Raw genomic sequence first — 12458 nt, 5'->3', positions numbered from 1 at the left:
TTAATATAAAATACAACAGGCCCGTAGGAACTGGGGAGGGGCGGGCCTAGGGGGTCGTTCTCCATCACACACTCTAGGATAAAAATGTATGTTTTACATTTTCACTACTTTGCATAAATAAAAATGATATAAACATAAAAAAATCTAGTTTGTATCCCTCACTAGAGACTGTATTCCCCTCTCACCCCCCCCCCCCCCCCCACTTCAAATATCGTTCCTACAGGTCTATACAAATGTAAATAATATGTAGAGGGTGCAGTTAGGAACCAGTTCCTTTTATCTTTAGGATTTTCTAATCATGATTTCAAACCAACATAAAACATATTTGTTATATATTGGAATAAAATAAAAATAATTACAATATGTCCAGTGTTATTTTCTTTAATCATTCATGGAAGAAGAAGGAAGTCCTGATGAAAATATATTACAGGTAAAACATAATAATATATGATGCTTATTCCATGTGGTAACTATTGTTAATTTTGCTTTAAATTGCTAGATGCCAAAAGTGATTAATTATATTATTTTATGGTAACAGTCGAAAATTAGACGACCAATTGTTTCAACCTCTGCCAAAGGTACCAGGTTTTCTGCCAGAAAATAATTTGAGGGTACGTAATAAAACAGGCCTGTAGGAACTGGGGGGGGGGGGGGGGGGGTGTGCCCCCCCACTTGTGAGCTTTTCTTTATCACATTAATTTTTGCCATTGTAACCAAAATCTGATGTAGAGTTTATACTCAGTCCGTCAATGCCCACTCCCTCCCCCCCCCCCCACGGGCTTGTAAAAACTAAATATATTCAAAGGAATATATTGGGTGGTTATAGGTTTGAAATGGTAGGTATTAAAATAATTATTTGGTGTAGAGTATTTTTAATATGACATACAGAAAGCATTGAAAAGTATAATTTTATTATGCTTTAATAATCGACACTAGCTTTAAAATTATTTAACCATCATTCCTTCTGGCCAGAGTACATATGTTGTTCCTGCCAAAGTTTTAGAATTTTAATTTTAATGACAATATACTGAACTGACGATAAACATTGTTAACTAATGTAATAATTCACGTTTTGAAGGTGTTTCGTTATGAAGTTAACAAACCAACTAGATCAAGAGACGTTAGTATGGAGTCGTTATGGGCTGTCGGTGAAAATTAATTTGGTAATTATAGGTAAATAAATGTGAAGTTTAAATATTCGTATGTGAACAAATTGCAATACCTTTATTTAATGTATATCTTAAGTACATACTTGTTTTAATTTTCACATTGTAAATGTACCATAACCTGCTGTATTTAGTTGGTGTAAAGCCTGTTCGACGACAAAAATGCGTCCATGTTTTAAAACAACTTTCGGGGTTTTTTGGAAATCGAAACCATGATGTTGGCCGTTTCTTGGGATGCATTGCTGTTACTGTTTCAGTTAAACACTGCGCAGTTAACCATTATATAATTACGTCGACAGTATATAATAACACTAATTATCTTGTAAATTAAATTTCCGATAAACCTGGAGACAAAAAAAAAAAGACGACTAAAAGGCACAACCAAAGAATCAACACGTGTACCGGTATTGCTTGGTAACTCTCACCGATGACATATTGCCTCGTTTTCGTTCAGATCTATGCATAATCCCGCCCACTTCTGTTTTTACCCCAAACCTAAGATGCGCAGCTGACCGGTGCCTCGCAGCGAGCCAGGCGTTAGAGTAATGCGGTCTTTGACGCTAACTTAATCCATTACACACTACATGTCTTTTGGTGTCCGGTCTCCTTTAACAAGTTTTAGCAGTCATGCTTTTATTAAATTACACATCCATCCATCCATCCATCCATCCATCAATTAAACAGTGCTGCTAGTTTGCTTTGTGTCATATTATAATGATCCACTTGTATCGGTGAATATTACAAGTATCATGGTCTGGGTGTTCAATTTGGTGTCATTAGAAGCGCCACATTTCATAGAACATCCATTAAAATCAGCTTCCGGGAATTTTTATCAAAAGTGTTTATATTGTAAATTATTTTAAGGGAAAATAAACAAAGGTTTATGTTGATGGACTACTTTCAACTGGGTGTTTGCTTAATTAGTTAATGTTATTTGTGGTTGTGTCTGTGACAGTGGGAGGATGATTGCCCATAGAATCAAGCTTAATACGACTGGCTGGCTGGCTGCCTGTCTGCATTCGTAACCACTAAAGCCCAGTTCTCACTTGAACGATTTTTCGTACAACTGCGGTGTGACTAAAAGATTGTACAGCCGTGCGATTCCCATACGAATTACCTAGGGTTCCCCCCCCCCGCGCAGTCTCACTTGTGCAACTGCCATGCGACTGCCTTTCTGCACCGGGCTCGCATACGCTCGCATGAGATTTGCACAGGTTTCACGACAGTTGCACGGAAGTCTGATGGATGTCGCACGGGAGTCGCAGGGGGTCCGCTGGGAGTCGCACATCTCGGCTCCCTTAAGACTCACTTACGACTCCCGTGCGACCTATCATACTGCCATGCGACTGCTTTGCAACCTCTATGCAACCAATGCGAACTGTGCGAACCTAGAGACAGCCGTACAATAATTTTAAACATTTGAAAAATGTCTCACCGGCATGCGACATGTCTGAAATACACACGACACTCCTACAACGTGTGCGAATCATCAACATACTGCCGTGCGACTCCCGCACGCCCTGTACGATTTGGTGGTCGCACGGAATTCGCGTAGAAAATCGTTCAAGTGAGAACAGGGTTTAACAAAAGAAAAGAAATCTTGTCATGGTACTATTGGTGAACTTTCACAACTGTGACAAAAAGAGGTATTGTCAAGTATTTCCTAGTTGAATTCAGACTCGTGATAATGCTGTATATACATTGAGAAAAACGTTTTATTATTAAAAAATATTTTTTATTTTTACGGCAATGAATTAGGAATCAAAAATGGGGTAGCTAGCTAGAACAATGTATTGTATCAAGTGGTTTTATAGTAAAAGTAAACAAGACAGATGCCACTATGTGAATGTGTGGCTTCATCCCCTGGTTTACATTTATTTGATAATCCAGTCATTATTATCTCCTGTTTCTCAAGGCAAATGATAGTTCTACTATGAGAGTAGTAGACAGTGGGAGATCAGTTCTACTGATAGACGTGTACTGCTTCTAACTACAGGCACTGTTACTGGAGTTGATGCTAAAAATATCTAAGTTTAGTAAATAATTATGACTAATCATGAAAGTAATCGCTGATTACGATTATATTAGCGATGTAATCGATTAGGATAACATGAAAACATATTACTCATTATGATTACCCTATCTGTGATATATCACACTATATAAATATATATATTTATCATATAATATCTTACATTTTCAAAGTATGTGATATTTTTCAGATCACATACTTTAAGAATTTGATAACTTTGCAAATTAGATGTAAATTAGTCGAGGTCTCGGCACTAGGTTTATTGACATTTAAGCAAACGTACTTGTGTGACACTCCATGATTGAAATATGCATTCATAGTCATCAAATAAGGCTCGCATAATACAATTTTTATTCCTAATATATGATATTGACGATACCGAAAAACACTCTGGTAATAACCTCTATATACACACACACAAACAGAGTCTGTGATTTTTGACAACCCTGCTTAGACTATATATACTCTTCAAAAAAAGAAATGCAAAAGGGTACAAATGGGTTATAACTCCGATTTTATGTTTCCTACCGGTTCATGCTTTGTGAATATAAGGTCATTGCATGTCCCAAACACATTCCCACGGTTACATTCGATAAAACGCAGCTACTGTACAATAAAGTTCCAAAATGTGAATATTCGCAAAAACGCAGCCACGTGCAAACCATGTCACACTGCACGTGCGTTGTCTGCACGTGCAACATGAACACCGACAGTATAAAAGTGCAGGGTGTTCGCTTGCCTGGCCTCTGTATCTGGCCGACAGTTGACAATCCAGGACATGCCACGTCTCAGTGAACCGCAGAGAAACAATGCCATCGGCCGACTAGACGCAGGCGAATCCAGAACGGCCGTTGCCAGGGCATTCCATGTGTCCCCAAGCACCATCTCCAGACTGTGGGACTGTTACCAGCAACATGGATCAACACGTGACCTCCCTAGATCCGGTCGACCACGGGTCACTACCCCCGGGCAGGACCGCTACATCCGGGTACGCCACCTTCGGGAACGATTGACTACTGCCACCTCCACAGCCGCAGCAATACCAGGTTTGCGCAGGATATCCGACCAGACCGTACGGAACCGCCTACGTGAGGTAGGAATTCGTGCCAGACGTCCAGTTCGAGGTGTCATCTTAACACCACAACACCGTCGACTCCGACTGCAGTGGTGCCAGATTCATCGACAATGGCCTCAACTGCGATGGAGACAGGTGTGGTTCAGTGACGAGTCCCGATTTCTGCTCCGACGTCATGATGGAAGATGTCGCGTGTATAGGCGTCGTGGTGAACGTTATGCGGCAAACTGCGTGCAGGAAGTGGACAGATTTGGCGGGGGTAGTGTCATGGTGTGGGCAGCCATCTCACACACTGGCAGAACTGACCTGGTCCACGTGCAGGGCAACCTGAATGCACAGGGCTACATTGACCAGATCCTCCGGCCACACATCGTTCCAGTTATGGCCAACGCCAACGCAGTGTTCCAACATGACAACGCCAGGCCTCACACAGCACGTCTCACAACGGCTTTCCTACAGAACAACAACATTAATGTCCTTCCTTGGCCATCGATATCACCGGATTTGAACCCAATTGAGCATCTATGGGACGAGTTGGACCGACGCCTCCGACAGCGACAACCACAGCCCCAGACCCTGCCCGAGCTGGCAGCAGCCTTGCAGGCCGAGTGGGCCACCATCCCCCGGGACGTCATCCATACTCTGGTTGCTTCAATGGGCAGGCGGTGCCAGGCAGTTGTCAACACACGCGGAGGCCACACCCGGTATTGACTCCAGATGACCTTGACCTTGGTGGTGTGTCCTATCACTTACTCACAATGGACTAGAGTGAATTGTGAACAATCCTGCAACATTTGGTAATTATCGGACTCACCATTCAATAATTAAATAAATTCTCCAAATGTTACGACAATGTGGTTTTGCGTTTCTTCTTTTGAAGAGTATATATATATATACACACACACACACAGCAGAATCGTGTTGGCTTGAACTCGGAAGAATCAAATACACTGCAACCCTAGAACCAAAAACGAAGGGCTAGCTCTGGGTCAGTAGAAAATTTTGCTTAACTGTAGCCCAGTGGTACAGCGCTCACTCACTGTGCGATCGATCTAGGATCGATCCCCGTCTGTGGGCCCATTAGTTCCAGCCAGTGCACCACGACTGGTATATAAAAGGTTGTGGTATGTACTAACCTGTCTGTGCGATGGTGCATATAAAAGATCCCTTGCTGCTAATCGAAAAGAGTAGCCCATGAAGTGGTGACAGCGGGTTTCCTTTCTCATTATCTGTGTAGTCCTTAACCATATGTTTGACGCCATATAACCGTAAATAAAATGTGTTGAGTGTGTTGTTAAAAAAAACATTTCTTTTTTTTCTAAACTTAAAAAATTGCAGAAACCCAGTTATTTTTTAACAAAATATCAATTATTTCATGAAATTATTTTGCCAAATTAAAATAAAATTTGCCAATTGTTCTTTTTGAATTTGGCAAGTGCCAGAGCCAGCCTTGTATATAAATGTGTGTGTGTGTGTGTGTGTGTCTGTGTGTGTCTCTCTGTGTGTGTCTCTGTGTGTGTGTGTGTGTGTGTGTCTGTCTGTGTGTGTGTCTGTGTGTGTGTATGTGTGTGTCTGTATCTGTGTGTGTGTGTGTGTGTGTGTGTGTGTGTGTGTGTGTCTGTGTGTGTGTGTGTGTGTGTGTGTGTGTGTGTGTGTGTGTGTGTGTGTGTGTGTGTGTGTGTGTGTGTGTGTGTATAAAATAAATACATACATACACACACACACAAACACATTTATTACCCGTGTGGTTAAAAATATCTTGGTACATATCAGTCATACTAAAACGTCACATGATGACGTCATCAATTGGTGCACTACATACAACCTTAAAGGAACGTCATTCAAACGAGTGATATAAATTAAGATCGATTATGGGTAATAAATAGGATATTAAACTCGCTACCATTTCGTATCATGTTTATGTCCCTCGTGAAATAATTTTCGTTTACTCACTAAAGCTGGTGACAACTGAAAATTATTTCACTTGGGACATAAACATGATATGAAATGGAAGCTTGTTTAATATCCTATAAATATATATACATGTATATAATAATAATAAAAAATAAATAAAAAATCCCATGTGTTTCTCACAGAAAAAATAGAATGGCTAATTTAGTGTCAATCAAGGCTATTTCATGAATGTTATTTCTGGCCAATCAAATGTGTAAAACAGCGGGAAATGTGAATTAGTAAATGCACTGCTATACCACCTGCAGTAGTTATACGGTTAAAATTGCTTTTTCACTGCAAGGAAAAATTACCATGAGTTAACGTTTACTGCTTTAAATGGTTTTAAATTGTGATTAGGTTTGATTTTGTCTACTTTGAGATCTCAAATGACTTCTATGGTGATTTGCAGCTTAAAACCTGGCAGATGCCGAGCTTGATGGTTATTACTCACTTGTATGTACCGTTCATTTCAAGACCAGCAACTGGACAAATATACACAGAAGTCTGAGTATCGATGTAGCAATTCCCCATTTCTGCTTTTCCTCCTGTGTATCCACGGTTAGTAGTCAAATTCAGTTGTCGAAGATCCTACAGAAAAGAGCACTTAATCAAACTATGAGCCTGGTACAAGATGAGATATCTGAGCATGAGTTCCAGTAATAACTAATCAAACTATGAGCCTGGTACAAGATGAGATATCTGAGCATGAGTTCCAGTAATAACTAATCAAACTATCAGTCTGGTACTAGATGAGCATGAGTTCAATTAATAACTAATCAAACTATGAGCCTGGTACAAGATGAGATATCTGAGAACGAGTTCCAGTAATAACTAATCAAACTATCAGTCTGGTACAAGATGAGATATCTGAGCATGAGTTCCAGTAATAACTAATCAAACTATGAGCCTGGTACAACATGAGATATCTGAGCATGAGTTCCAGTATTAATAACTAATCAAACTATCAGTCTGGTACAAGATAAGATATCTGAGCGTGAGTTCCAGTATTAATAACTAATCAAACTATCAGCCTGGTACAATATGAGACATCTGAGCATGAGTTCCAGTAATAACTAATCAAACGATCAGTCTGGTACAAGATGAGATATCTGAGCATGAGTTCAAGTAATAACTAATCAAACTATCAGCCTGATACAAGATGAGATATCTGAGCATGAGTTCCAGTATTAATAACTAATCAAACTATCAGTCTGGTACAAGATAAGATATCTGAGCGTGAGTTCCAGAATTAATAACTAATCAAACTATCAGCCTGGTACAAGATGAGATATCTGAGCATGAGTTCCAGTAATAACTAATCAAACTATGAGCATGAGTTCCAGTAATAACTATTCAAACTATCAGCCTGGCACAAGATATCTGAGCATGAGTTCCAGTAATAACTAATCAAACTGTCAGTCTGGTACAAGATAAGATATCTGAGCATGAGTTCCAGTAAAAACTAATCAAACTATGAGCCTGGTTCAAGATGAGATATCTGAGTATGAGTTCCAGTAATAACTAATCAAACTATGAGCCTGGTACAAGATGAGATATCTGCGCACGAGTTCCAGTAATAACTAATCAAACTATCAGTCTGGTACAAGATGAGATATCTGCGCACGAGTTCCAGTAATAACTAATCAAACTATCAGTCTGGTACAAGATGAGATATCTGAGCATGAGTTCCAGTAATAACTAATAAAACTATCAGCCTGGTACTAGATATCTGAACATGAGTTCCAGTAATAACTAACCAAACTATGAGACTGGTACATGACGAGATATCTGAGCATGAGTTCCAGCAATAAAACTATCAGCCTGGTACAAGATGACATATCTGAGAATGAGTTCCAGTAATAACTAATCAAACTATCAGCCTGGTACAAGATGAGATATCTGAGAATGAGTTCCAGTAATAACTAATCAAACTATGAGCCTGGTACAAGATGAGATATCTGAGCATGAGTTCCAGTAATAACTAATCAAACTATCAGTCTGGTACAAGATGAGATATCTGAGCATCAGTTCCAGTAATAACAAATCAAACTATGAGCCTGGTACAAGATGAGATATCTGAGCATGAGTTCCAGTAATAACTAATCATAACTATCAGCCTGATACAAGATGAGATATCTGAGCATGAGTTCCAGTAATAACTAATCAAACTATGAGCCTGGTACAAGATGAGATATCTGAGAATGAGTTCCAGTAATAACTAATCATAACTATTAGCCTGGTACAAGATGAGATATCTGAGCATGAGTTCCAGTAATAACTAATCAAACTATCAGTCTGGTACAAGATGAGATATCTGAGCATCAGTTCCAGTAATAACAAATCAAACTATGAGCCTGGTACAAGATGAGATATCTGAGCATGAGTTCCAGTAATAACTAATCATAACTATCAGCCTGATACAAGATGAGATATCTGAGCATGAGTTCCAGTAATAACTAATCATAACTATCAGCCTGGTACAAGATGAGATATCTGAGAATGAGTTCCAGTAATAACTAATCATAACTATGAGCCTGGTACAAGATGAGATATCTGAGCATGAGTTCCAGTAATAACTAATCAAACTATCAGCCTGGTACTAGATATCTGAGCATGAGTTCCAGTAATAACTAATCAGACTATCACCTTGGTACAAGATGAGATATCTGAGTATGAGTTCCAGTAATAACTAATCATAACTAGTTATTAACCAGTGGAGCTAATTTTAATTAGCTTGAATATAAACATATGTAAAATGCATTTAATAGGAAATGACATATTAGCTATGTGGAAATCGGTCAAATGTCACACTAGGTCCAACAGGCGAACTTTCATCATATAATAGTTATATACCTCACATTCGGTCAAATTAATGATAATACCACTGTATATGCAAATATATAATAATGATAGGCCATTAAGGCTTGCTGGTAAAACACACTTAATTAGGTATAAATATTTCATGATTGTATTACTACAGAGTTGTAAAATTCAATGATTTCAAAATATCAAAACTGTGACATCGATATATAGAGGTTATTACCAGAGTGTTTTTCGGTATCGTCAATATCATATATTAGGAATAAAAATTGTATTATGCGAGCCTCTGGCATTTTGGATGTCCTTACATCAAAATAAAGTTATGTCTAACGTTTTTTGTTTTCTGAATGCTGGACAGCTTTCAGGGTCAAATTGCCATTGAAATGTTTTTATTTGATGACTATGAATGCATACTTCAATCATGGAGTGTCACCCAAGTACGTTTGTTTAAATGTCAATAAACCTAGTGTCGAGACCTCGACTAATTTACATCTAATTTGCAAAGTTATCAAATTCTTAAAGTATGTGATCTGAAAAATATCACATACTTTGATTGCACTGAAAATGTAAGATATTATATGATAAATAGATATATATATACAGGGCAAGCTGTGCACACCAGACAATCAAACGTGTTAGCAGGGCAATATGGCAATATGGTGACTGCTCTATCACAATGATATTGAAATACAAATGATCACAACTGATTGATAACATAAAATCATCTTTTAATGATTGGTTAATCATTATAAAATCATTGGGAAGTATTGTATTTAATAGAAAATGAAAGATTGTTCAAACCTTTAGACTTTTGAGATGGTCGAAACTCGCAGCACAGTCAAATTTAGTTCTGTCCAACAGCAACTCAAGAGTTGACTCCTTGTTGTATAGTCTGAAACTCAGATCACTGATTATATTATAGTCTGAAGTAAAACTCAGATCACTGATTATATTATAGTCTGAAGTAAAACACAGATCACTGATTATATTATAGTCTGAAGTGAAACTCAGATCATTGATTATATTATAGTCTGAAGTAAAACTCAGATCACTGATTATATTATAGTCTGAAGTGAAACACAGATCATTGATTATATTATAGTCTGAAGTGAAACAGTTCAATGATTATATTATAGTCTGAAGTGAAACACAGATCACTGATTATATTATAGTCTGAAGTAAAACACAGATCATTGATTATATTATAGTCTGAAGTGAAACACAGATCACTGATTATATTATAGTCTGAAGTAAAACACAGATCATTGATTATATTATAGTCTGAAGTGAAACAGTTCAATGATTATATTATAGTCTGAAGTGAAACACATTTCATTGATTATATTATATTCTGAGGTGAAACACAGATCACTGATTATATTATAGTCTGAAGTGAAACACAGATCACTGATTATATTATAGTCTGAAGTAAAACACAGATCATTGATTATATTATAGTCTGAAGTGAAACAGTTCAATGATTATATTATAGTCTGAAGTGAAACACATTTCATTGATTATATTATATTCTGAGGTGAAACACAGATCACTGATTATATTATAGTCTGAAGTGAAACACAGATCACTGATTATATTATAGTCTGAAGTAAAACACAGATCATTGATTATATTATAGTCTGAAGTGAAACAGTTCAATGATTATATTATAGTCTGAAGTGAAACACATTTCATTGATTATATTATATTCTGAGGTGAAACACAGATCACTGATTATATTATAGTCTGAAGTGAAACACAGATCACTGATTATATTATAGTCTGAAGTAAAACACAGATCATTGATTATATTATAGTCTGAAGTAAAACACAGATCATTGATTATATTATAGTCTGAAGTGAAAGTTCAATGATTATATTATAGTCTGAAGTGAAACACATTTCATTGATTATATTATATTCTGAGGTGAAACACAGATCACTGATTATATTATAGTCTGAAGTGAAACACAGATCACTGATTATATACTGATGGAAAGAAATAAAGGATCACACAGATAGCAACAAAAAATAATGACTACATCAAAAATCAATTCATATTGTCAGAAGTTGACTAGGAAGATATGGGCAGCACATTCAACACTACATACATTCAATCCCACATTACAACTTGGTATGAAATACAGACATTACTACGCTAGTTGTGAATTAAATTTGGTCTACAATTTGATGTGTTCCCTTATTTCTTTCCATCAGTATATTATAGTCTGAAGTGAAACACAGTTCATTGATTATATTATAGTCTGAAGTGAAACACAGTTCATTGATTATATTATAGTCTCAAGTGAAACACAGATCACTGATTATATTATAGTCTGAAGTGAAACACAGATCATTGATTATATTATAGTCTCAAGTGAAACACAGATGACTGATTATATTATAGTCTGAAGTGAAACACAGATGACTGATTTATATAGTATTCTGAAGTGAATCTATCGATACGGACAGATCTATGCCTCACTCTGCCTGCATCTTGTGTGTGAATCGATCGACACTGATAGATCTATGCCTAACTCTGCCTGCATCTTCTGTGTGAATCGAGTGACACCGATAGATCTATGACTCACTTTGCCTATATCTTCTGTATGAATCGAGCGACACTGATAGATCTATGCCTCACTCTGCCTGCATCTTCTGTGTGAATCGATCAACATCAATAGATCTATGCCTCACTCTGCCTGCATCTTCTGTGTGAATCGATCAACATCAATAGATCTATGCCACGCTCTGCCTGCATCACATGTGTGAATCTATCGACACTGATAGATCTATGACTCACTCTGCCTGCATCTTCTGTGTGAATCGATCGACACTGATAGATCTATGCCTCGCTCTGCCTGCATCCTGTGTGTGAATCTATCGACACATAGATCTATACCTTGCTCTGCCTGCATCCTGTGTGTGAATTGATCGACACTGATAGATCTATGCCTCACTCTGCCTGCATCTTCTGTGTGAATCGATCAACACCGATAGATCTATGCCACGCTCTGCCTGCATCCTGCGTTTGAATTGATTGACACTGATATATCTATGCCTCACTCTGCCTGCACCTGTGTGAATCGAGTGACACTGATTATCAGTGATAGATATATGCCACGCTCTGCCTGCATCTTCTGTGTGAATCGATCGACACTGATAGATCTATGCCTCACTCTGCCTGCATCCTGTGTGTGAATCTATCGACACTGATAGATCTATGACTCACTCTGCCTGCATCCTGCGTGTGAATCTATCGACACTGATAGATCTATGCCTCACTCTGCCTGCATCCTGTGTGTGAATCTATCGACACTGATAGATCTATGACTCACTCTGCCTGCATCCTGCATGTGAATCTATCGACACTGATAGATCTATGACTCACTCTGCCTGCATCCTGCATGTGAAT

General features: G+C 37.9%; 1 protein-coding gene across 7 annotated transcripts in view; it reads right to left on the bottom strand.

Annotated features, from left to right (window-relative positions):
- The window catches only part of LOC121374233 (replication termination factor 2-like), a 55032-nt gene that overhangs the window by 25635 nt on the left and 16939 nt on the right, over positions 1–12458 (bottom strand). For 4 of the 7 annotated variants that reach the window (XM_041501238.1, XM_041501240.1, XM_041501241.1 and 1 more), the window contains 2 exons: positions 9848–9938; positions 6678–6814 (listed from right to left, as the gene is read on the bottom strand). In XM_041501238.1, coding sequence (XP_041357172.1) covers positions 6678–6814; positions 9848–9938 — 228 coding nt within the window. Of the gene's footprint in view, positions 1–6677; positions 6815–9847; positions 9954–12458 lie in introns of all 7 variants that reach the window. The other 3 variants (XR_005958211.1, XM_041501237.1, XM_041501239.1) reach the window with 1 other exon arrangement.

This window comes from Gigantopelta aegis, chromosome 6 (assembly GCF_016097555.1).
Source record: "Gigantopelta aegis isolate Gae_Host chromosome 6, Gae_host_genome, whole genome shotgun sequence".
Lineage (NCBI taxonomy): Eukaryota > Metazoa > Mollusca > Gastropoda > Neomphalida > Peltospiridae > Gigantopelta > Gigantopelta aegis.
The sequence above is the reverse complement of the archived record's forward strand: the minus strand, read 5'-3'. Positions and strand labels throughout refer to the sequence as shown.